Raw genomic sequence first — 24,284 nt, 5'->3', positions numbered from 1 at the left:
AGTAACCTTCTTGGGTTAGCAAAGGTACCCCCAGGTTGAGAACCACTGCACTACATGATTAATTGACTCCTTAAAAAGACATAAAGCAATTTCATTGGTCATACTTTATCAACATCCTCCAGAATACGTTAAAGTGTGTACCGTTTAATATTCGCACATTCAAATTACTCTCTAACTTTCGATCCGTTGGGTAACATTAATTGCAATTTGGCATAGACATAGTTCAATGTGTATTGTTTATACTTTTATTAGATATTTTATTATGTATTTTATTTATATTTTATTATGTATTGTTTATACGATTATTAGACCGGTAGTTCTCTACGGACACGAGACCTGGACGATGCTTGTGAAGGACCAACGCAAACTGGGAGTTTTCGAAAGGAAAAAGCTGCGTACCATCAAAGGTGGGGTGCATATGGCGGAGGATACGGATGAACCATGAGTTGCATCAGCTGTTGGGACAACCATCCATTGTTCAAACCGCGAAAATCGGAAGATTGCGATGAGCCGGGCATGTAGCCAGAATGTCGGACAGTAATCCAGTAAAAATGGTTCTCGACAACGATCTGACGGGAACAAGAAGGCGAGGTGCACAGCGGGCATCATTTTTAAAGCCCAATTGGATTGCCATTGAATCCCAAATGGAAATCCATAAGCAATTGGGGTAAGGAAGTTAAAGAATATACATGACAGCTATCAGTGTGCAATCTATGAAATACTCCGTTACAACGCAACGCAATGCAAACGCAATTCTTAGATAGGGACACGGCAGGTATTTCCGTCTATCGCCGTGGAGGGGCTAAAACCAACGAAACCAACGTCTGTTTGATAGTACTGCACTATAGCAGAACGATTATTCTGAGCTTTCGATTTGGAACGGATGAGATTGGCAATAAAATGTCTATTTTATTGGTTTTCGAGACTATGTCGAGAAGACGAAAATGTCTGCCTTAACCCTAGTATGTACATTGTACAATGTACATCGCTCCAACAAAAAGACCAAGTAGTAAACGTTATCATAAGAATCCTCTGTTGCATTGAACTTGAAAGTCCACATTAATCTAGAAAATTCACAAAAAACATTTAACTGTTTGCAACAGATATCTGAAAAGTTCCCAATTAGTGTATTTAGTATTGAAAAGAACGTTGGTGTACATATCCCCTAAATTTTCAATCAGATCACATTTTCATGCTTACAGCCATTCGTCATAGTCGTCATTAAGCCGTCAAGCGTACCGTTCATTAATTAATTCCTTGATTAAATTATGATTAGTTCCGCTTGGATTTGTCTTTGTCTACCAAATGAGGCGATCCATCAATTTGATGGCTGTTGAGCAAAACGAGTTGAATAGAATCAACCGTGACATCCAAGTGGAGGTGCGACTTTAATGTCAATGTGTACATTAAAGCTTCGCATTGGGCAACACAACATTAAACGAATGATAAATTTTCCTAAATTGCTCAACTCATTCTTTTGACTTAGAGGTGATGGTTTTCCCGTATCATATAGGTAAATATTGACGGAAACAGTTTGCAATTAAAAATAATAAATAACCGTTGTTTAAATTATATGAATTTTGCAAACAAAATATGTACTGTCGATACAACATAACGTTACTGGCATTGGTGACCATTGCTCCAGACCAGACTAAAACACATCTACTGCCAATTGCAGGGGTTAGATTAGATTACACAACAAAGCACTACGCTAAATATTTGATGAGCATGGGGACGGGGCCGCTTCGGTCGAACGGTTATTCTACTCGCAACACATCTTTGGGAAAGCTCGGAAAACAACTTCAAACATGAATTCAACTTTGGATTGAACCACTCGGTGCCGGTTCGCTTCTCTTGTCTTGGGAGAAGTGGGTTGGTTCTAGGAAATTGGGGTGCCTTCGGTAGGAGAAAGTTGATAATTTGATTGGTCAAATTCTGGTCCACGTGTTGCCGACATGACAAAGGGCGAGTTGATTAGCGAAGCGGAATGGCATCTAACTGGATTTCCCTCAGTTAATGAACGTGACCCCCGTGCGGAATGGCAGATTTAAGTGGCACTCGGTAGTGAAGCAATGTTTGAAGGTGCGTGGGTCGTTTTAAGTTCTATTAAAATATTTGGACAACGTCTGGCTATCATCATTTTAAACAGATTTTCAATTTTCTCTTTGGGATTTTGGTAAGTGTACCATCGTGGTAGATGATATAAATCCATTTCCTCTAATATCATTGCAACGAGTTCAACCCAATTTGAAACTTCAACATTAGCTGTCGGTATTCATTGTTATATAACTATTTAATAAACCATAATTATGTTTCTTGATCTTGTAACAAAGTATCACAATACGAAATTTGTCTATTAAGCCAAAAAGAAGACAATACAAGTGAAGTTCAATTTCTAGAACAAAGTGTTTTTAGCTGTTTTTCTGAAGCAGATGATAACATTAAGGAATTGGTATTTATGTACCTGCTTGAGCAACATTGTTAACGAATAATTATTAAGTATGTGTACTCCAAAACACGAGAAAGCTTTACCGTAGCATGTTCATTGCAGCACAATAAAAAAGACAAAAAGAAATAACCGTCAATACTCATTTGTTTGAAAGCACAACGATGTAATCGTTACAGCCAAAAGACGTTTCATGTTCCTTACTATTTTATGAAGCTAGGTGACAATATTTAATCATCCTTCGGGCAAAAATCCATCATCATTGTTATCGATTTTGACAGCGGTCCATAATGACGGATGACCTATAATCATTTCTGTTTCCTTCTCTTTGATGCTCAATGCCAATCTGCGATCGCTTTTCCGATAAGCAAGTAAAAGGACAACAAAGCTGATTCATATTTCACCCGCTGGTAAACGGAAGCGAAATGCTTTACACGTGCCAAGAGCTCATGATTTACGGTTATTTATTGTAAAAGGGGTGATCGTTTGTCTCGGTTACAGCTCACCGCAAAAAAAAGCTAAAACCATAAAACTTTTTGGATATGACATTTGGGCATTCAGTTTCATTTTATTACTTCAAGATAAGTGGCGGTGACTTACCTCATAAATTTGAACTGTTAAAATTTTCATGATGCCGTAGCAAGGTACTTGAATAAACTTCATGTGCGGTATGACATGTTATCAAGGGAATAAAAAAACGCAGGCGACTTCAATCAATAACATTTAGGAGGGGAAAAGGACGTTGAATGAGAGAGGAAATTACTCAATTACAAGTAATGCAAATATTAAGTAAATAACGTAACATAAAGGACACACTATTCAAAAATTATTCAACGGAGCTAATTTTAATCATGTAAGTGGTGTTTTCCAGTAAGATGATTGTGATATGATTTCAAATGTCTCAGTGATATATGTATTTGGTTAAACTTGGTCTTGTTTTCAAGAAGGACGATACCGTAAGATAAATTCGTTTTGTGAGTGAAAGGCCTTTACGTTTATTCGAAAAACCAGGAAACAAGCGTTCACAAATCATTTATGTCCAAGAGCTAACACCCTGCATTGCCAAAAAGTAATTCGTTAGAGGCTGCTGAGTTGTGATTCCCACAAAGCTAATGATTCAGTCAGGTATTATCATTATCAATCAGTTATCAATCAGTTCGGATGATTTTCAGCCACTCTGTAGGCCTGTGCGTCGATTGAAAATTCATCGGCAGGCGGCGGCGTGGTTGATCATTCTCAGCTAGCGGCGTCACTCCGTTGGTGTTCTGCGGCGTGAACTAATTTAATCCATAAAAATATCTCCGGAATTGCTCCGAAAAACCCTCCAGGAATGTTACCACAAAAAATTTCAGGAATGCTTCCAAAAAATCCTCAAAGACAGCTTCTGAGAGATGCTTCAAGCATGCTACCGCAAGATCCTCAAGGAATTCCACCGGAAGTTTCTCCTGGAAATCCTTCGGAAATTCCTCCAGTAATTCCTTTGGTAGTTCCTCAAGAAATTCCTTCGGAAGTTCCTCCAGGAATTTCTACGGAAGTTCTTCCAGAAATTTCGACGGAAGTTCTTCCAGAAATTCCTCCGGAAAATCCTCCAGGAATTCCTCCGGAAAATCCTCCAGGAATTCCTCCGGAAGTTCCTCCTGGAATTCCACCGGAAGTTCCTCCAGGAATTCCTTTGGAAGTTCCTCCAGAAATTCCTTCGGAAGTTCCCCCAGGAGAATGATAATGATATTCCATTCTTCCGGAAGTTCTCCCAGCAATTCCTCCGGAAGTTCAACCAGGAGTTCCTGCGGAAGATCCCCAAGGAATTCCTCCAGAAGATCCCCCAGGAATTCCTCCGGAAGTTCCCCCCAGGAATTCCTCCGGAAGTTCCCCCAGGAATTCCTCCGGAAGTTCCCCCCCGGAATTCCTCCGGAAGTTTCCCCAGGAATTCCTCCGGAAGTTTCCCCAGGAATTCCTCCGGAAGTTCCCCCAAGAGTTCTTCCGGAAGTTCCGCCAGGAATTCTTCCGGAAGTTCCCCCAGGAATTCCTCCGGAAGTTCCCCCAGGAATTCCTCCGGAAGTTCCCCAGGAATTCCTCCGGAAGTTCCCCCAAGATTCCTCCAGAAGCTCCTCAAGAATTCCTCCGGAAGTTTCCCCAGGAATTCCTCCGTAGATTTCCCCAGGAATTCCAACCGATGTTCCCCCAGGAATTCCTCTGGCACACACTGTGGCAGACCGCTGTATTCGTTGGACAAAACCTCTAGCACTCTCTGTATACGTTCTAGAGTTTTGGTGTCTTCGGCACATTATCGCGGCTGGTTCTAAGCTTCATTTTGATGAATTTCATTTTTATCTAGATAAGTTAAAACTTACCGAGATGCGTGATATATTTTGATAGAAACGAGATAGAGCTAAACTGTCTTCTACAAAGTTGTTTGTTTTGGCATTTTGGACTTATGCTCCATAGACACCTATACTCTATAACCTTTGTAGATGGCGCTGTACGTTATTTCCTTGAAAACAGCAATAAAATGGTTTTCTTCCCATTTTTTTCGCGTAAGACCTCTGAAATTTTTGAGGTATGCTATCAAAGGAGAATGATAATGAAGCTGATCGTGAGGTGTTACCAAGGTTTTTTAAATCTTTATTAGTGAATTTAAATTTAGGTAAAAAACACTGTTAAGAAAAATATGAATAATTTACGAATGAGCTGATGGCGGCAGCTGAAATTTTGTCTGGACATCGTTCAAACTTCTTCTTATTCTTCTTATTGGTATTACATCCCCACACTGGGACAGAGCCGCCTCGCAGCTTAGTGTTCATTGAGTACTTCCACAGTTATTAACTGCGAGGTTTCTAAGCCAAGTTACCATTTTTGCATTCGTATATCATGAGGCTAACACGATGATACTTTTATGTTTAATTTCCATTCCGAAAATTTCCTAGACCGGCACCGGGAATCAAACCCTCAGCATGGTCTTGCTTTGTAGCCGCGCGTCTTACCGCACGGCTAAGGAGGGAGTTCAAACTTATATCTTTGATATCGGGAAGAAAAAAAAGTGGAGACATGTGGAGCTTTTTGTCTGCCATTATTCCAAATCTGGAATAAATATGCATTGAAAATCAACATATTACAAAAAATCCGAATGAAACGGATTTACGATATTTCCGGATTCTGCAATATTTGGTAGAATCGTCCCTTTCCGAAAATTATTAGACTTGTATTGTATTTTTTGTTCCGTCACTGATCTAAAATATCGAATTTGAAAAATCATTTTTTAGCGTTTTTCGAAATCTATAGTCAAGAAATTTATTCTCTCAATTTTACGCATTATTTTGGAAAAAATAGAGATGTTGAGCAATCCGTTTTGGAGATACATTTTTTGAGTAATTGATAACAAACACCGGTACACAATTTACATATACACCACACGAATATGGAGACGCATGGTTGCCCACCATGTTGTTTGTATGGCGAATCAATTACTTTATTTCGTGAAAATACTATCTCCAGAATGGCTCACCCGATATCTCTATATCTATATCTATATCTCTATTATATAATATGTGAAGTTGGGAGATTAAATTTCATGGCTATTGATTGGAAATCGGACCAGTATTTCAAAAGTTAAGCTAAATAACTGTTTTTCGGAAAAACGTTGATTTTTTAAATCACCCTATCCGAAATTAGTCACCCTAGTGCCGGAACAAAATAAAACGAGTCTAATAATTTTCGAAAAAGGATTTTACCAAATATTTCAGAATTCAGAGATATCGTACATCCGTTTCATTTGGAATTACTGTAATGTGTAGATTTTCAAATACCAAATTTGGAAAAATCACAGACAAAAAGCTCCACATTTCTCAAATTTCAGCTGCCGGCATCTGCCCATTCGTGAGTTATTCATATTTTTCTGAACAGTGTTTTTAAACTTATTTTGAGAAATTCACTAAGGCCGTTACAAATATTTAATTAACATTTTGTTCTTAGAGGTGTGCGCCGGTCCGAAAATTGACGGCGGTGGCGTTTGTCAGAATTTTGGTCGGCGGTGGCCGGCGTCATGGCCGAAAGCCATTTTACCCGGCGGCGTGAATCGGCGTGGTGATTTTTTTTTTATAACGTTCTCAATTTTTTTTTTTTTTTCATTTTTCGGGATGTTTTCTTCATAAATATTTCGACATCGACGGAAGCATCTTTTCCATATTATTTTTTTTTTCAAAAAATATCATTATTGTAAATTATTTTCGAATTTTCCACAGGAACTACTTTGCAGCTCTTTGTAATTCCCAAGGAAAATTGTTTGGAATTTCAGGGAAAAATAATTCAAAATTTTCATGAGAAACTTTTCAGAATTTTCATGAGAAATTGTTCCAAATTTTGTACTCCAGAAACTCGCTGGAGTTTTCAATCAAAGTTTTCCGCGGGAAATTTTTCAAAATGAGAAAAAAAAATCGATTTCAATGGAAATTGTTAGGAGTTTTCATAGGAAGTTTATTCTAATTGGCACGAGATTTTTTTAAATTTCCATGGAAAGTTTTTCACGAGGAATTTTTCAGAATTTCCACAGGATGACTACTACCTGGCAAAAAGCTGAAATTATCAGAGAATTTCTGACACAATCGGGGAGCTTTTAAACATGAACAAAAATTAAACAACAATTGAACAAATTTAACACGTATGGATCGTTGTTCAGATCTATAGACAAAAAAACGTTTATCCAGCCTCGAATGAATTCCTGAATAATTCCCAAAGCAATACCTAAAGAGAGCTAAGTATTTATTCGGGAAATCAATTAGGTTTTACTTGTATGAATGTATTAAAAAAATATATAATAATTAAGGATTTCAAGGCAGTTCGTGGAAGAACTTTCGGAGAAATTTCTGGATCAATTTTCAAAAGAATTTTCGGATGGTTTACAAAGGAATTACGTGTCCTAGAAATTATAACCGTAATTTTCTAAATCATTCCTGGGGGAATAATAAGCCCCCGAATGAATTCCTGGAGGAATTTCTAAAGGTAATTCAGGAGGAGGTTTCGAAATGATTTTTAAAGAATTCCCTCGGTAGAACATGAAAAGATTTTCAAGAAAAAAATCTAAAGGAAATTGTGAAGGATTTTTGCTAAAGGAATTTATTGATGGAATATCGTATGGATTTTCCAAGGAATTCCCAGAAGAATTTTCAATTTTCTAAAGGTATTCTTGAACTAATTCTCAAAGAAAAAAATCAAAGATTTTTCAGAAGGATTCCAACATGAATTTATGAATAGATTCCCGAAGGAATTTCGAAACCAATTTCCGAATGTTCAAAGAAATTTGTAGACGAGAAGCTCTCTAGAAATGACGGAAAAATTTACGGAGAAGTTACTGGAGGAATTCTTCAAAACAAATACCGGAAGTAATTTCCTATAGGAGTTCCAGAAATAATTCCCAACGAAATTCCTGAAGGAATTTATAAAAATTTTCAAAGAAATTCGTAAAGGAATTTCCAAAGGAACCTCTAAAGGAATTTTCCTAAGAATATCCAGAACTAGGGTAGGATGTGACAATTGAATTGCGACTGCCTTGTTGTTTCTTCAGTCGATTGCTTCGACGAGGTGACGTCCAGTGCTTCCGAATATTTTTTATGCAAAATCGGCCGAATAATATATGAATAAAATTCATGTTTTCTCGTTCATTTCCTCCATAATTCGTATTGAAAGATGTTACGTACTATCAGCAAAAAGATTTTACATGGAATTAGATGAGTTTTCCAGTGAAATGGGTAAAAAGTAGGTTAATAATGCTTCAAATCGAATGTTTCAAATAGCTTAACCCTTGAGAATCATGCATACATAATTTACAGTCTAGCATTTTGCCTAAAAAATCAAAAAACAAACTTTTGAATTTTGTAATAAATTTCAGTTTAATTACCCAGCAACACGGCCAAGGTAACAACAAGCTGCCCTTTCGAAAATGTGATACCGCCGATCGAAGTAATCGATTGTCATTTTCACCCAATCAGCAACCGGTACGATTTTGACAGAAAATCGGTACGATTTTTAATGATTAATTGGCACATCCTATCCTAGATCCAGAACAATTCCTTAAGGTGTTTTCTGAAGTTTTCGTAAATAAATTTTCGAGTGAATTCCTTAAAAATCCCCAAAGATTTAAAAAAAATCCGAAGCATTTTCCGAATGTATTCCCAGTAGAACATAAGTACTAAAACGCTAGTCACCCAACCAGCGGGTGACAGATTTTAATACAGTTCTGTATAAGAACCTTACAGAAACTGTATAATAATATGGCATATACAATTTTTGGAAGATTTTAATCCAATTGTTGTATCGAAATCTTACAGATTTGTATTATATTCTGTATAAAAAGCTTACAGAATTGTATATGCCACGATTTTATACAATAATTGTCAGATTTGTTTTTTTGGGTGTAGCGCTGTGACCATTAGAATTATGTTTCCATTTAAAATTATTTGGCTTCAACAAACTTAACTTGGCATATGCTGTCTATCATGTTGTAGGTGTTGTAGTGTATGATTAGTTGCATCAACAACATCGGTTTGACACTTATACTACCGGTTTTTTTGGCTGCTATGTTTGAGCACAATACTGCCCCTACTCGCATAACAGTCCCATTTGACTTTTTGTCACTTTTGAGTTAACCCAATGAATAGGGTACATTTCTTATGTACTTCCATAAATCATAATAAAAACTGCGATTTGGTATGCCCATGAGTGAAAAAAAATAGTCATAGTAATAGTCATAGTGCCATATTAATAAAGACATTAAAATTTCCGAGGAATGTGCTATCAAATTTCCGGAACCATTCTTGAAGAAGTTTACTAAAGTTCCTCTAAAGAAATTACTAATTAAAATCGATCGAATTTTCGAAGAAATTTCAAAAGAATATCAGCAAAAATCTTCAAAGTATTTCACGAAGGATACCCTAAAAGATTTTTTCTGCAGGAAGTTCCAAAGGAATTCCTGAGGGAAATTCTTAAAATGTCTCTTTGAAGGAATTTCCAATTTCATTTCCTGGAGGAATTTTCGAAGGATTAGCTGAAGGAATTTTCAAAGGAATAGCTGAAGGAATTTTTGATTGAATTATTGAAGCAATTTCTGGATCAACTGATTCACGAGTCAGGGCCATAAAGAAAAACCATGCAGAAGGCTGGATTCGGCTGGGTTCGATTCCCGATCAGGTCTAGGAAATTTTCGGGTTCGATTTTTTGACCTCCCTGAGCATATAAATGTATTATTGTTTTGGCCTCACGATGGTAACCCGGCTTAGATAATCCGCGCATTTAATAACAGTGGAAGTGCTTAATTAACACTAAACTGCGAGGCGGCAATGTGCTAGTGGGATATGAAACCTCTGCCATTAAGAAGAAAAAGATGACGAGAAAAAATGATGTGAGGCCACCAATAATTTCTTTTGAAAAACGTGTTTCGTTTGACTTGTTTGAATTGATTATTTTGCTGCAAAAATCTGTATATGGCACGTTTGTTTTTACCTCAAAATTGATATAGAGTACCTAAGAAAACTAGAAAAATTAGGGAATTTTGTTCTTACAGTTGTGTAGACACTTTGTTGCACTAAAATTCAAAATTTATAAGTGAATTTTTTTTAAATTTTCACGGGAAATGTTCAGTATTTAAACAAAAAAAATTCTCGGAAGGATTTTGGATTTCTATGGAAGGTTATTTGTATTGTCCATAAGAAATTCTTCAAAAGTTCCATTGGAAAACATTTAAAACAGAAAGGGTCGTCGATCAAATGACATTTTCGACCAAATTCGACTTCGGTCGAATGATGTGCTTGGTCAAACTACATATTCGGGCTAACAACTTTCGGCCTTGTGGCTTTCGGCCAAATTACTTTCTGCCAAACGTCAAAAATTCTATTTCAGCGAGTCGGAATTTCCACCCACAGAGGTTTTCGGAATTTCAACGGTAATCCTCAAGGAAATCATTGGTATTTTCACGAAAAATTTTCTGAAGTTCCAACGTGATGATCAGGGGATCATTCGGGAAATTCTACGGAAATTCGACTGATTTCCACGGAAAATTATGCGGACTTCTTCAAATTTGAATCGGCGTGGAAAAATATAGGTCAGCGGCGTGACAAAATTTTAAACGGCGGCGCGCCGATGCAAAAATACCGGCGGCGGCGACGTGCCGAAAACTATCGGCGGCGGCGGCGTGGCGCGGCGGCGCACACCTCTTTTTGTCCTATTGGTCTCCGAAAGGTCAAGGGGGGGGGATAATGAAAAATAAATATTAAAATAAAAAAATAAAACAAAAAACTCCTCGACTTTGTTAAAAAATGTTTTGAAAATCTTCAAAATTACTCGAATTTTATTTCGTTGCAAATTTTTTTTTTTTATTTTTTGGGCAAAAAAATCCGAGGAGGAGGGAGACAAAATAGTTTTTAAATATTTGTATCAGCCTAATAAAGCTTTTAAAAATCTTGGTAACACCTCACTATCTGATTTTTTATCATTCTCCTTTGAAAACACACCTAAAAAAACATTTACCCGGGGTTTTACGTGAAAAATATGAGAAGAAAACAATTTTATAGCTGTTGTCAAGGAAATAAAATAAGCGCCATCTACAAAAGTTTTAGAGCATAGGTGTCTATGGAGCATAAGTCCAAAATGACGAGCCAAACAACTTTGCAGAAGAAAGTTTTTCTCTATCTCGTTTCTATTAAAAGATAACACTTATCTAGGTAAGTTTTAACTTATCTAGAAAAAAAATTAAGTTCATCAAAATGAAGCTTAGAATCACCCGCGATAGTGTGCCGAAGACACCAAAACTCTAGAACGTATACAGAGTGTGCTAGAGGTTTTATCCAACGAATACAGCGGTCTGCCCCAGTGTGCGGCAGTTCCCCCAGGAATTCCTCCAGAGTTTCCCCAGGAATTCCTCCGGAAGTTTCCCCAGGAATTCCTCCGGATGTTCCCCCAGTAATTCCTCCAGAAGTTCCCTCAGGAATTCCTCCAGAAGTTCCCCCAGGAATTCCTCCCGAAGTTCCCCCAGGAATTCCTCCTGAAGTTCCCCCAGGAATTCCTTCAGAAGTTTCCCCAGGAATTCCCCTGGAACTTTCCCCAGGAATTCCTCCGCAAGTTTCCCCAGAAATTCTGATGTTCCCCCAGTAATTCCTTCGGAAGTTCCTCCAGGAATTCCTGCGGAAGTTCCCCCAGGAATTCCTCCAGAAGTTTCCCCAGGAGTTCCTCCGGAAGTTCCCACAGGAATTCCTCCGGAAGTTCCCACAGGAATTCCTCCGGAAGTTCCCCCAGGAATTCCTCCAGATGTTCCCTCAGGAATTCCTTCGGAAGTTTCTCCAGGAATGTCTTTGGAAGTTCCCCCAGGAATTCGTCCGGAGTTCCCCCATGAATTCTTCCGGAAGTTCACCCAGGAATTCCTCCGCAAGTTCCCCCAGGAATTCTTCCGGAAGTTCCTCCAGTAATTCCTCCGAAAGTTCCCTCAGGAATTCCTCCGGAAGTTCCCCCAGGAATTCCTCCGGATGTTCCCTCAGAAATTCCTTCGGAAGTTCCCCCAGAAATATCTTCGGAAGTTCCCCCAGGAATTCCTCCGGAGTTCCCCCAGGAATTCCTCCAAAAGAAAATTATTCCAGGAATTCGTCTTTTGTTCAAGATTTGCCCTATATGCCTACGCCGCCCGTCAGCAACGAACAGATCGATTCACCCACTTCATTTAAGGCACCGTAGAATCAGTGGCGTAGCCAGAAAATTGGTCTGGGGGGGGGTTTTCTGAACTTTTTTTTTAGTTCGAGAAGGTTCGAAAAAAAAATTCTTCTAGAAATTTTGTCTCTGGGGGGAGGGTTATGTCCAAAACCCACCCGTGGCTACGCCACTGCGTTCAATTCTTCTTGGCAACGGCCAAGGAGAATTATTATTTTCAATTTCGCTCGCCAGCACCGGATGCTTTGAAAAAGAGTGATTTTCTTCTGATCGATCAAACCATCGAGCAGAACTAACTATATAATCATATTCCCTATTTCCCATGACCAAAGGAATTAGCTTTGGGCAGGAAAAGCCTCCACCGAATCATAGTTCACGTCTCGTCTTTACAAATACGTTAATGCCAGCTAAATCGAATGGAAAAATGATTCGAATGAATCGGATTCATTCGTTCGTAAATAAGAATAATTGTCTACAACCAATTAAAACAATTTTTTAAGCTCTTTTGAGGAATGTCTCCAACGGTCTAAGACGAGTCTCGTGATTTCCATATACTTAATTCAACTACGGAAACGTAGTGGAATTAAATAGAAAGTACTAAACTCGTCTTAGACAGTTCTACTACCAATGTTCAACTAATATTTTAAAGTATTAGTTCTAAGTTTATCTTTCACCCTTCCCTTGAGTCTACCACTCTAAGAGCATCTTAGTGGTAACCCAATTGGTGCCTCTTTTTATTAACATTCAATGTTTAGAATAAATGGAACATAAAAATCAGATCTACCCGTGTGACCCCCTCCCTTCAAACCTGAACCAATAAAAAAAAAATCTGTTTTTGTGTCAATTTCGTTCAATTTACCTAAACAGCATCCTTTCCAGACAAAGCATATTTCGTAAAACCATTCTGTGAAATAATACTTTACACCAAAACTTTTTCCGCGAAAAGGTACAATTAGCCAAAAAAATGATATTGAAATATACGATGTGAATCGATATTATATTCGTTCTAGTCCATTCATCGAAATGACACAAATTCGTCTTCTAGACTATAGTAAAGGCATTCGACAATACAAACTTCCAAACAAATTTTTATCAACTTTGCCACCCGAACCAATTTTACTTTAATCCAAAAGGATTCGAATCGACCACTTCATTCACACTGCAAAGACCAATATAATCAGGATTTTGTCCGGTTGCACATTTCGATGCAGTAGGTCCAGATTTGTACACCGGTTGATTGATGATGTTTGTTATGGAATAGTTACAGACCAGATATTTCCTTAACCAAGGCGAGTCAACGAAACTGACCATTGCACAGCCGATTTTATTGGAACGATCCGCTATCATTGCTGTGAAATGTCCAATCGCTGGTCTGGTGGTAAAAAAAAACTATTTTACTAACAATGCGAAACAAAAAAAAAAGACAATCGACCATTCATCTTACCCTCGGTGGGTTCGGGGATATTTTTCAACTATGCTCTGGTTCGCATAGATGTACTCATCGTACCAATAGTTGACCATCTGCGTGATCAGTTGCGCATCCATTTGGACCATTCCGTAGTAGGATATCCATGCCAGATTTTGACCAACAGCACGCAGTTGATTTGTATTGCGACACTTGTCATGCTCGAACACACAGTGGCGCGCGTTTGCTGCGGCAATTAACGCCAGTTCGTCATCCCATTGCTGATTGGGGTTAGATAAATTGTTATGTACACACTTTCTCTGAGTATATTTGGCTGTCGTGTTACAAAATAACATTCTTACAAGTGTGGGCATCCGTGCTGCTGGTGGATAATACTCGCTCTTGGTGTAGTTCTGCTTGCCTTGAGCTATAACACTTCGGTAGAGGTTGTGCAGTTTTAGGATCAATGCCACGTTCGTAGAGTTCATTGCCACAAGGTAGGCCTTAGAGCCGCATTTTGGACCGAAAGTTTGCGTTGCATTGCAAGCGATATGAGGTTTTTGAACCGGGCATAAACTTGATTTACAGTAGTTTGTTGGCTCTTGAGCTGAAAGGGTCATGAGTAATGTGAATGCATCTGGAAGATTGGAGAGGTTATTTAAAAATTGAAAAAATATAGAGCAAAATCACTTACATCCAAGTAAAAATATTGTATTGTTAACACTTAATGCACTGTTGACGACCACCACCATCCTATTGTAAGCAACGAACTGATTGCTTTGCCTGTACTTGATTCTTGATTGGCATGATAGCTTAATTCAATTCTATTTACTTTTATACATTATTTCGCTCATTTAAACTCACATCATTGGCGTGCCATGAAATAAGCGCTAACAAAGAACGATAAAAAATAGATTATAGGACATATACGTATGACCATACTACCATATAGATTTGAATATTACTCACAATACTGAAGCGGATTGAATTGAACTTATTAGGAGTCATCTAATATCGTTCGGGGATCCGTCCAAAGCGTTATGCAGAACAGAACTATTTTCAGTGTTATAAAGCCTGTTGCGTAATATATGACCCAACATTTGTGAAGTGGTACAACATTAACAAACGTATTATATACGGCTTTAAATCATAAAAGTGGCGTTTATGTTCTGCAGCCAGACATGAGTAAAACTAAACGTTAATTTGAATATGGTCTACGGTTTCAGATAAAAAACTTTATTTTACTGTCTGTCAATGAATAGATTAAACAGAAAATCTATCAGTGTCTGTTTACAGCTCAAGTTTGAGAAAGTACCCTTCAGGTGTCAATCACTCCAACTGAACCAAGAATGACAGCTCAAATGAACAAGCAAAACATTCCAACAATGAGGAGAACAAACATGTTGGAATCGTTGGAATATATACCACATTCAATCTGTGCACTACTTTGAGAATCGTTGAATCTTCGTTTCGCCACATTTCTAACCGGTTCAAAAGTATTCGTCTTTCACCGTATCATCATTTCGCGTCCAAACGTTGACAAATAAATTACTTGTGGAATGTGCTACTCGTTGCAAGTACTATCGATAAGCCTAATTATCGCACTGCTCGCTTCGACATGCAGTTGCCTATGTAACGGAACGGAATCCTCGGAAGAGATGTCCTGTGATGTTCATTCGCGGGTTAAACGATATCTAACCTTCGTCGTCAACGGAGGCACTGCCAAGATAGTTGCCGGTGGAGTCTTCCCAGTGTTCTTTCACCATAAACTGAAGAGAAGTTTGAACGCGGCCATGAACCTACAGGCAAACTACGCAATCCCTGCGGATATAATCTGGCCCGTGCCGGAGAATATTTTCAAGGAACGGATCAACAATGACTTCACGGATAACAGCAGGCCGCAGCTTTATCGATTGCTGGAACAGATCATCGACAGCTGGGGAAGAAATGGACGTACTTGTCTGCTGAGAACGATCTGCGAATCGGCGGAGACTCCACTCTCCCACAATGGAATGTTTGGTGAAATATTGGATGTGATATTTACGTGAGTAGTGATGAGTGTCGAGTCTTCAGTTACTACTAACATCTAACATTATTCCAGACCAAGTGATTCAGATGCCATCGATAATGAATACTTCATGGCACGGAAATACGGTTTGCACGGAGTGAGCTGCTCAGGAGTATATAAAGAGTGTCCGGATGGTCATGGTCTATTAGACACTATCAGTTCGGTACTTACACAGAAAATAATGATCGACTGAATTTGCACACATTTGGGCTAGAGTGGGTGTGAAAGGAATTCACAGTTAAATTGTATCACTTTCAACTATCGATAATATTTCGCCTTTTGGGTCAAATACACTTAATTCTGTTTTTCACGATTATATTTCCTCAATTTACAATTCAACCTAAATATTTACCGCATTCTAATTACCATGTGATTTTTCTTATTTTTGTTTTGTTTTGGAAAGACTCCCTTCCTGCGACATTTCAGGAGGAAATCTTTTCTAACTGTCATGTTACACAGCTCGACGTTGTTTTTGGCGTAGTTGTTGAAATGCTGTGCAGTGTTATATCCGTAATTACTTGCTATTTTGTTGAAGAAGCTTCCGTGTATATCTGCCATCTTTATAACTTAACCATTCTCCTGAAATGTCGCAGGAAGGGAGTCTTTCCATCACACATTATTAATACGATAAAATGTGTGTACCCATTATCAGAAGATGGAAGTCCTTACATTCCCAAATTAGAAAAGACTGTAGTCCGATTCAAAATGTCGATACTCAACTACGAAATCCAACACACGTTCCTTGCTCAACGCCAAACAACGCTTGGAAGCAAGTTCAGGCATAACTGTATCAACAAAGTTTATTGAAACACAACATAGAACGTAAAACACTAGAAAAGCCCTGGCAGAACGTACAACTAACGGGGCAATTCAAAATATAGCCGTTTTGATCAACCCAGAGACTGAGATAGCCAGATCCTTGATGCAACAATTTTTCCAGTCGTTAATTAATAACAGATATTTTCAATATTTTTTGGTGCATATTCCATTCGATTTTGGCAACCTTCACAGTATTGAGCCCTTACTGCGCTAACCGGAGCACCGGCGTAGTTTACTTTTTGCTTCTTCGAGATAATCAGCTACACTTATTCAATCTCAATTTGTGGTTAAATAAGGATGGGATTATGAGTTTGTTTTTATTTAGATTTCCATCAAATTGTCACCTATATGGATTCGCTTTACGCGTTTTTCACAGTGTACTCTGTGCAGAGCCGTAGCGTGGGTCTCCGGCGCCCTTGGCGAAATCTGTTTTGGGCGCCCCTATCACACTAAGAAAAAAATGTGCAATATTTTACATTCCAATATAATTTTGAATCTCCTTCAAAAGTAAGATTTAGATGCTTTAAATAGCAAGAAGAATTCGGGGATATGCCCCTGGAAAGATTTGAAATTTAGTGGAATTTTTACTATTTGCAAAATATGTAAGGAACCTTGCAGAGTCTTGGCCATTACAGGATCATCGTATGAAATCTGTGAAGTCATCTAGAACTTGCTGAAAGATCATTGAAATTTCTGAAAGCTCTTTACTCATGATTCCTTTAAGCCAATCGATCGATTTTCGAAATCGGTATCGGATGCTTTAGAATGAGTCTTTCAGTGCAGTGGTTTGGAGGCCTGTGATACTTCGTTGGGCCAATAAAAACCAACTTTGAAGTGGAGGGAGTCGTCATCAAAAGCAAGAGGGCCACGTGGCGAATTGGGGCAGTGAGTGCTTTGACAGTGCATATTGTAAAATTTTTTTTTGCAAAACTACGAAAGCCTTGATGACTAAAGTAGTCATTTTATCAGCATAGTCAGCGCTGGCCGATGCTCTTAAAAATCGTGCGACTCAAGCGCCACTCTATTCGGAGACCACACGACGCGTCTTATTTGCCCGGTTGAGACTACCTCAGGGGGAGTCCATTTGAAAAACTCTGAGAAGGAGATCTACTCAAAATTTCCGAACTATTTCTCCAAAGTACGATATAAGATTACACATACCCTTCAACGATGTAACCATGCTATGTTGCACGTTCTCTTCTCATCAGTGGTAACTTCAATCAAAGTCCACCCTTCGAAGTGCGGTCAACTAACTGGTGACATTAAGTGTCCAGAAATGAAAATAATTCGATCCACAATTTTTGAATATTAGATGTTTTGACTTTTTCTAAATGGGCTTCAAATAGAGTGAAGTAGGCTCTGATTGAAAGCGGTCGGTATGAAGTTTTCTGACAATGTTTTTAAAAAAATAATCTCGTCTTTCATTTAAATTCAACTTCAAAAAATAAAAAGAAATCTATTTTTACTTTGAATTTATCATGAAGTTGTGGTTTTAGAAATTGTGTGTTGTGATGCAAATCTCAAGTCATTATATGAAAAAAAAAACTATCCATTCTGAACAAGTTGGTGAAGAATGGAATGATCTTCACATAATGTTGCTCGAAATCAGCGTTCGGGATAAGGATCCAGATGATATCGAAATATAATGTACAACATTTATAAAGTTATTTAAATCCGAGTTTCCTAATGTCGAATTCGTTTTTAAACCTGGGTCAGTGCCAACCCGAACCCTGAATAAAAAAACGTTTTCAGTTCTATCTGTCATTGGATATGGTGGTGTGCGTGGCATCGTGTTTGTTTTGATTCGAAACATATGATCGACACCATACTGGACTTTACCAGTGCACTGGCAGTTTGTGAGCCACAACGAATCAGATCATGATAAAAATGATCAAGTACGCGCTCTGATTTTCGCGAATTACGAAATTTACTTTTGGATGGATATATCGACCCCCGATTCTCTATTCCTTTCCGCTTTTTCAGGAATTCCTCCGCAAGTTCTTGCAGGCATTTACTCTGAGTTTCTTTCCGGAATTCCTCCGGATGTTTCTTCAGGCATTCCTTCGGAAATTTCTTCAGGAATCTATTCGGAGCTCGGGAATTCGTTAGGAAAGTTCCGAAGTTCCTAAATAATTTCCTTCGGAAGTTCCTTCAGAAAATCTTTGGAACATTCCTTCAGGAATTCCTCCCAAAAATAATTCAAAACTTCTTCCCGAAGTTCCTTCAGTAAATCATTTGTAAATTCATTCATGAAATCCTACTCAATTTCATTTAGGAGTTCCTCCAGAAGTATCGTCAGAAATTCCTCCGGAAGTTCCTCTAAGAATTCGTCCGAAAGTTCCTCCAGAAATTCCTCCGGAAGTTCCTCCAGGAAATCTTCCGGAAGTTCCTCCAGAGATACCTCTAGGAATTCCTCTAGAACTTCCTTCAGGAATTTCTCAGGAAGTTCCTCCAGGAATTCCTCCGGAAATTCATCCAGGAATCCCACCAGCTGTTCCTCCAGGTATTCCTCCGGAAGTTCCTCCAGAAACTCCTACGGAAGTTCCTCCAGAAATTCCTCCGGAAGCTCCTCCAGAAATCCATCCGGAAGTTCCACCATAAATGCCTCCGGTAGTTCCTCCAGGAATTCCTCCGGAAGTTCTCCCATTCCTCCGGAAGATCCTCCAGAAACTCCTACGGAAGTTCCTCCAGAAATTTCTCCGGAAGCTTCTTCAGAAATTCATCCGGAAGTTCCACCATAAATTCCTCCGGTAGTTCCTTCAGGAATTCCTCCGGAAGTTCTCCCAGGAATTCCTCCGGAAGATCTTCCAGGAATTGCTCCAGCTGTTCCTGCAAGAATTCCTCCGGTGGTTCCTCCAGAAATTCATTCCGAAAGTTCCTCCGAAAGTTCCTCCAAGAATACCTCCAGAAGTCCTTCCAAAAATTCCTTCGGAAGTCCCGAAATTTCTCAGGAAGTCCCTCCAGAAATACCTCCGGAGAAATACGTGGAGGAGCTTTCGGAGCAATTCCTGGAAGAGCTTCCAAAAGAACATCCGGGAAAATTATTGGAGCAACATCCGAAGGAATTCCTGATGGAATTTTGGGAAAAATTTCCGGAGGAATTTCTGAAAGAACTTCCGAAGGAAATTCCAGAGAAATTTCTGGAAGGACTTCCGGAGGTACTTCTGAAGGATGTTCCGGAGGAATTCCTGGAGGAACTTTTGAAGGAATTCCTGGAGGAACTTTTGGAGAAACTCCCGGAGGAATTCCTGGAGGGACTTCGGAAGACATTTCTGGAGGGACTTCTGTAGGAACTTTTGGAGAAAGTTCCGGAGGAATTCCTGGAGGAACTTCTGAAGGAATTCCAGGGGGAAAATTCTGAAGGAACTTCCGGATGGATTTCTGGAGGAGCTTCCGGAGGAATTTCTGGAGGAACTTCCGTAGAAATTTCTGAAGGAACTTCCGGAGGAATTCCTGGAGGAATAGCTGGTGGGATTCCTGGATTAACTTCCGGAGGAATTCCTGGAGGAACTTCCTGGAGGAACTTCGGGAGGAATTCCTGGAGGAACTTCCGAAGGAATTCCTGGAGGAACTTCCGAAGGAATTCCTGGAGAAACTTCCGGAGGAATTCCTGGAGGAACTTCCAGAGGAATTCCTGGAGGAACTTCCAGAGGAATTCCTGGAGGAACTTCCAGAGGAATTCCTGGAGGAACTTCCAGAGGAATTCCTGGAGGAACTTCCAGAGAAATACGTGGAAGAAATTTCGTAGGAACTCTTGGAGGAATTTCCAGATGAACTTCTGGAAAAATATTGAAGAATTTACGACCGTTGTTTGTGATTTTTTGGTTTTATGGCGTTATATCGGTCCACGGGTTACTAATAAAACAACCGTTTTAGTCAAAGCCGACGTTTCGAATGTTTATTCATTCATCCTCAGTTTTGCCCTGAGGATGAATGAATAAACATTCGAAACGTCGGCTTTGACTAAAACGGTTGTTTTATTAGTAACCCGTGGACCGATATAACGCCATGAACCCAAAAAACTCTGGAAAAATATTATGAAGGAATGCCTGAAATATTGCTCTAATGCATTCTGGGAAGAATTCACAATGGAATGCATACAAGACTTCAAGGAGGAATACCTGAACGAATTATAAGAATTCTTTGAAGAATTTCCGTATGATTTTTTGAAGAACTACTTAAATAAATAATTAATGGGGGAATTGAAGAACAAATTGCAATATAATATTTCCGTTTAAAACAAATTATCCTGGGATTACTGAAAAAAAGTCCTAAGGGAATTTAAATATAATGCAAATGTTGACAAATATCATAGGGAATAAAAAATTTCCGTAAAACGGCTTTCGATGCGCATTCTTTATTAAATGCACAAACAGTTTCGTTTTTACTCTGGTTTGTATTTGCCTTCGGCTTGTTTATTCCACCCATATGGTTTTGACAGTTGAAGTGCAGTTGTATTGGTGAACCTGGTGCGAAACCGTGAAACAACACAGTGCGAACCCGGCAGCTTTGGGGTTGGAACTAGTGCGAACCTAGTTCCAATTTGAGCGAATAAAAAAACACTTTGACAGTACTTAGGTTGGAACTGGTTCCAACCTAGGTTGGAACTTTTTAAAAACGAATTCGACATAAGTTTCCGAGAAAACGATTCTGATGTCCAAAGGCAAAGAAGAAAGAAAGAAGAAGAAGGCATTCCAAAAGAATCCCTTCCTGTCAATATCCAACGGAAGTATTTCCAAAACTCCAAAATGCATTCAATCTTTACAGGGGAACAACCGATGATAAGCAGACCTTCAAGATGATAGTTCGTTGTTCATATAAGTATGCACGCATCTTTCGGAACACCTTCAAACCTTTGAGATCGGCGTGTGTTCCATCCATGCCAATCGTATGCGGTTTCCCTAGACATCAGTGGCTGTCAAGGAACAAGCCGCGGATAAGAATTTGGAATCAAGAATTCTATTTCTCAAACTTACTGATTTCGGAGCCCCCTTTTCAAGATATTGACTCGAAACGAAACATTTTCTCTAATTATATCCAGGAAATCTACCGAAGGTTAATTTAGTGAGCGAATTCCAATACTTTACTTGATGGGCTACAGCTCTTCGATGAACCTACGCCGAATGGAGTATCCTTCTCCACTGGACTCGATCCTGGGCCAATCGCTTCCAGTCGCCCTGAACATTGAGCGCCCTCAGGTCCTCTTCAACTGCAAAAAGCCATCGTGTACGCGGCCTTCCACGAAGCCTGCGGCCTCTTCCGGGTTCTCTACTAAATATTATCTTCGCTTGACGTTCTTCCGGCATACGAACAACGTGACCAGCCCACCGTAGTCTGCCGTGTTGTATAAGCTTATTCCAATATATCTCTTAAATATTTCATTAATATTGCGTATGAAAAGATCACATCTTTTTATATAAAAAATACCATCAGGACACTCGATTGAAGCGATTTGGATAGGAAGAGTGGGATTGCCAACTTTCTATCAGTATTTTTGAGGTTTTGGCTTTTCAGTCTGTGGGTTTTTAGAACAACCGTTTAAGATCTGTCCCAACGTTTCGGCAAATTGTTGTTGCCTTCATTCGCCGAAACGGTGGGATGGATCTTAAACGGTTGTTCTAAAAAACCCACAGACTGAAAAGCCAAAACCTCAAAAATACTCAAACATTAGCAGTCGAACTCTCAATCAACTTTCTATCGTTAATATTTTGTGGATAGAGGTCGGATTCTTCTCCCCATCTATTGGGTCAATCTGGAAAATGAGGGCTTTTCTATTCATCCCGTGGACTTTGGATAAGTGTCTTTGCTTATGGGACCACCCAATCCATTTTTGGCCCTTCAAATAGTCGTATCATCATCATCATCGTCATCATCGTGAGATTTCTAGACTTATTCATGACCCTTTGTAACCGGTTCTGGAAGCCTCAAAAATTAGAAATAGCGGTTCAAACTAAGATCAAACTATTCGACAACTCAAATAGTTGAAAGGAATATTTTTTGATTGCTCTACATTTCTCAAAATACCATCATAGATATTTAAACTCTGTAGTTGGTTTATTGTTAATGTGCCCTGTAGTTAATAATTTAGTAACAAAACAAACAACACATTTAGTAACTAACAAAAATTGTTCTATTTATCATACCGTAATTCTTGACTTTGGCGCCCCCCTGAGGGCTGGCGCCCTTGGCGGGGGCCAACCCGGCCAACCACACGCTACGGCGCTGACTCTGTGTTTCGTATTTGACGTTCTTGATACGATACCGACTTGGTTTCATCGTTGCTGTTCACATAAATGTTGAAGTTGTGGAGTGTATTATCTTAATTCGCAATGGCTACAGTTAGAATAGCTCAAATCAATCTTCAGCATAAATCAATTAATCTATGTAGACTTATGCAAAATGGCAAATTCCAAGTGGCATTGGTGCAGAAACCCTATTTTCGCAAGGGTAGCTTCTACCTAGGTAACCCGGTTTTTGCTGCTTTCAGTAATGAAATGGCAAACATGTTGCGTGCATGTGTACTTGATAATAAAACTATCATTGCTACAATAATCTCTGAACTAACAACGATGTATGTACTGTCACAATTGATGTAACTGGTGGAACTTCCGTCAGAAAATACGTCTATTGTTCGGTTTATTTACCACATGATGAACCATCCCCTACGGATGCTTTTAAATGAGCTCTCATTTATTGCACTTCAGAAGGCCTTCCGCTAAATGTCGGAAGTGATGCTAATGCTCATCACATCATCTGGGGTAGCTCGGATATCAGCTTGATGGAATACTTAAGTAGTACCGAAATTAGTTTTTTTACATTTGCCCAACCTTTATGGTATCTAATAGAGCAGAAGTATAGACATAACTCTCTGCTCCAACAGAATCAGTCACTAGTTGACGAATTGGCATGTGTCAGATGAGGAATCCATATCTGACCATCGCTTCATCTACTTTGATCATTTGAATGTTACAGAACTTGCGTTTTAGCAATCCTCGTTTAACCAACTGGGATCTCTATACAGAGTTGCTCTCGACAAAATTCGTCAAGAGGAACCCCATGGATTGGATATACTGAGGAAGCAGTGCAGAAGGAATCGGAACAGACGCCATTCAGCAGAGACGGGGTATTTTAGGTTGGCTCGGAAAGCCTACAATAAGGCCTTTCTGCTGAACGATCTGGCTGGAAAAACATTTGGGCTCAGACTACTGAATCGATTCCATGGGCACTTAACAGTTTAGCTCCTTACAAATCTCTTGAGGAAGGTGGGATCTATCTCGACCTTCTTCAGAGGGGTTTTTAGCATATCAAACATGTCATCAGTCCAACCTCATTTCTTCTGAAATGCTTAGAACGTATTATCAATCATCACATTCTTGATGACTGTTTGGCAAACATGCCTCTTCATGTTAATCAACATGCTTCCCAATCTGGAAAGTGCACCGTGACTCTTCTACACAAAGTTATCTACGACATTGAGAAAGCATTCGATCGAAAAGTAATCATACTTGGGTACTTTCTTAGATATTGAGGGAGCTTTTGACAACGTGTCTTTCGATGCAATATTGGAAGCCGCACGTTGTCATATGCTACCCAATATAATAACCAAATAGATTTACCTAATGCTTAAAAATAGACATCTCTACTCGACATTACGTCAAGCAGAAATTAAGAGTCTGCGGATGTCCCCGTGGAGGATATTATCACCACTTTTGTGGAATCTCGTTGCAGATAATTAATACTCAATAATGGTTTACAGTGGAGTTTACTCAATAATGGCGGTTTTCCTACCTATGGAGTTGCCGTGGGACTAACTCTCGATTCCAAGCTCTCCTGGACAGTTCAGAGTCAAAAAGGCGTGAATA

The 24,284-nt window shown here is 39.1% G+C and overlaps 3 protein-coding genes across 6 annotated transcripts in view; 1 reads left to right on the top strand and 2 right to left on the bottom strand.

Moving 5' to 3' along the window:
* Positions 1-24,284, bottom strand: part of LOC134221153 (uncharacterized) — a 230,076-nt gene that overhangs the window by 104,395 nt on the left and 101,397 nt on the right. The gene's annotated exons all lie outside the window — the stretch shown is intronic.
* Positions 13,223-14,279, bottom strand: LOC134223302 (antigen 5 like allergen Cul n 1-like). The gene is made up of 4 exons (XM_062702451.1): positions 14,230-14,279; positions 13,898-14,172; positions 13,575-13,816; positions 13,223-13,502 (listed from the first exon to the last, which is right to left on the bottom strand). Exons 2-4 carry the CDS (start codon positions 14,153-14,155, stop codon positions 13,247-13,249), a joined length of 756 nt encoding a protein of 251 aa, XP_062558435.1. The 5' UTR covers positions 14,156-14,172; positions 14,230-14,279; the 3' UTR covers positions 13,223-13,246.
* LOC134222474 (uncharacterized) lies at positions 14,910-15,921 on the top strand. The gene is made up of 2 exons (XM_062701625.1): positions 14,910-15,579; positions 15,637-15,921. The coding sequence occupies exons 1-2, from the start codon at positions 15,095-15,097 to the stop codon at positions 15,794-15,796; spliced, it is 645 nt and encodes a 214-aa protein (XP_062557609.1). The 5' UTR covers positions 14,910-15,094; the 3' UTR covers positions 15,797-15,921.

This window comes from Armigeres subalbatus, chromosome 3 (assembly GCF_024139115.2).
Source record: "Armigeres subalbatus isolate Guangzhou_Male chromosome 3, GZ_Asu_2, whole genome shotgun sequence".
Classification (NCBI taxonomy): domain Eukaryota; kingdom Metazoa; phylum Arthropoda; class Insecta; order Diptera; family Culicidae; genus Armigeres; species Armigeres subalbatus.
The sequence above is the reverse complement of the archived record's forward strand: the minus strand, read 5'-3'. Positions and strand labels throughout refer to the sequence as shown.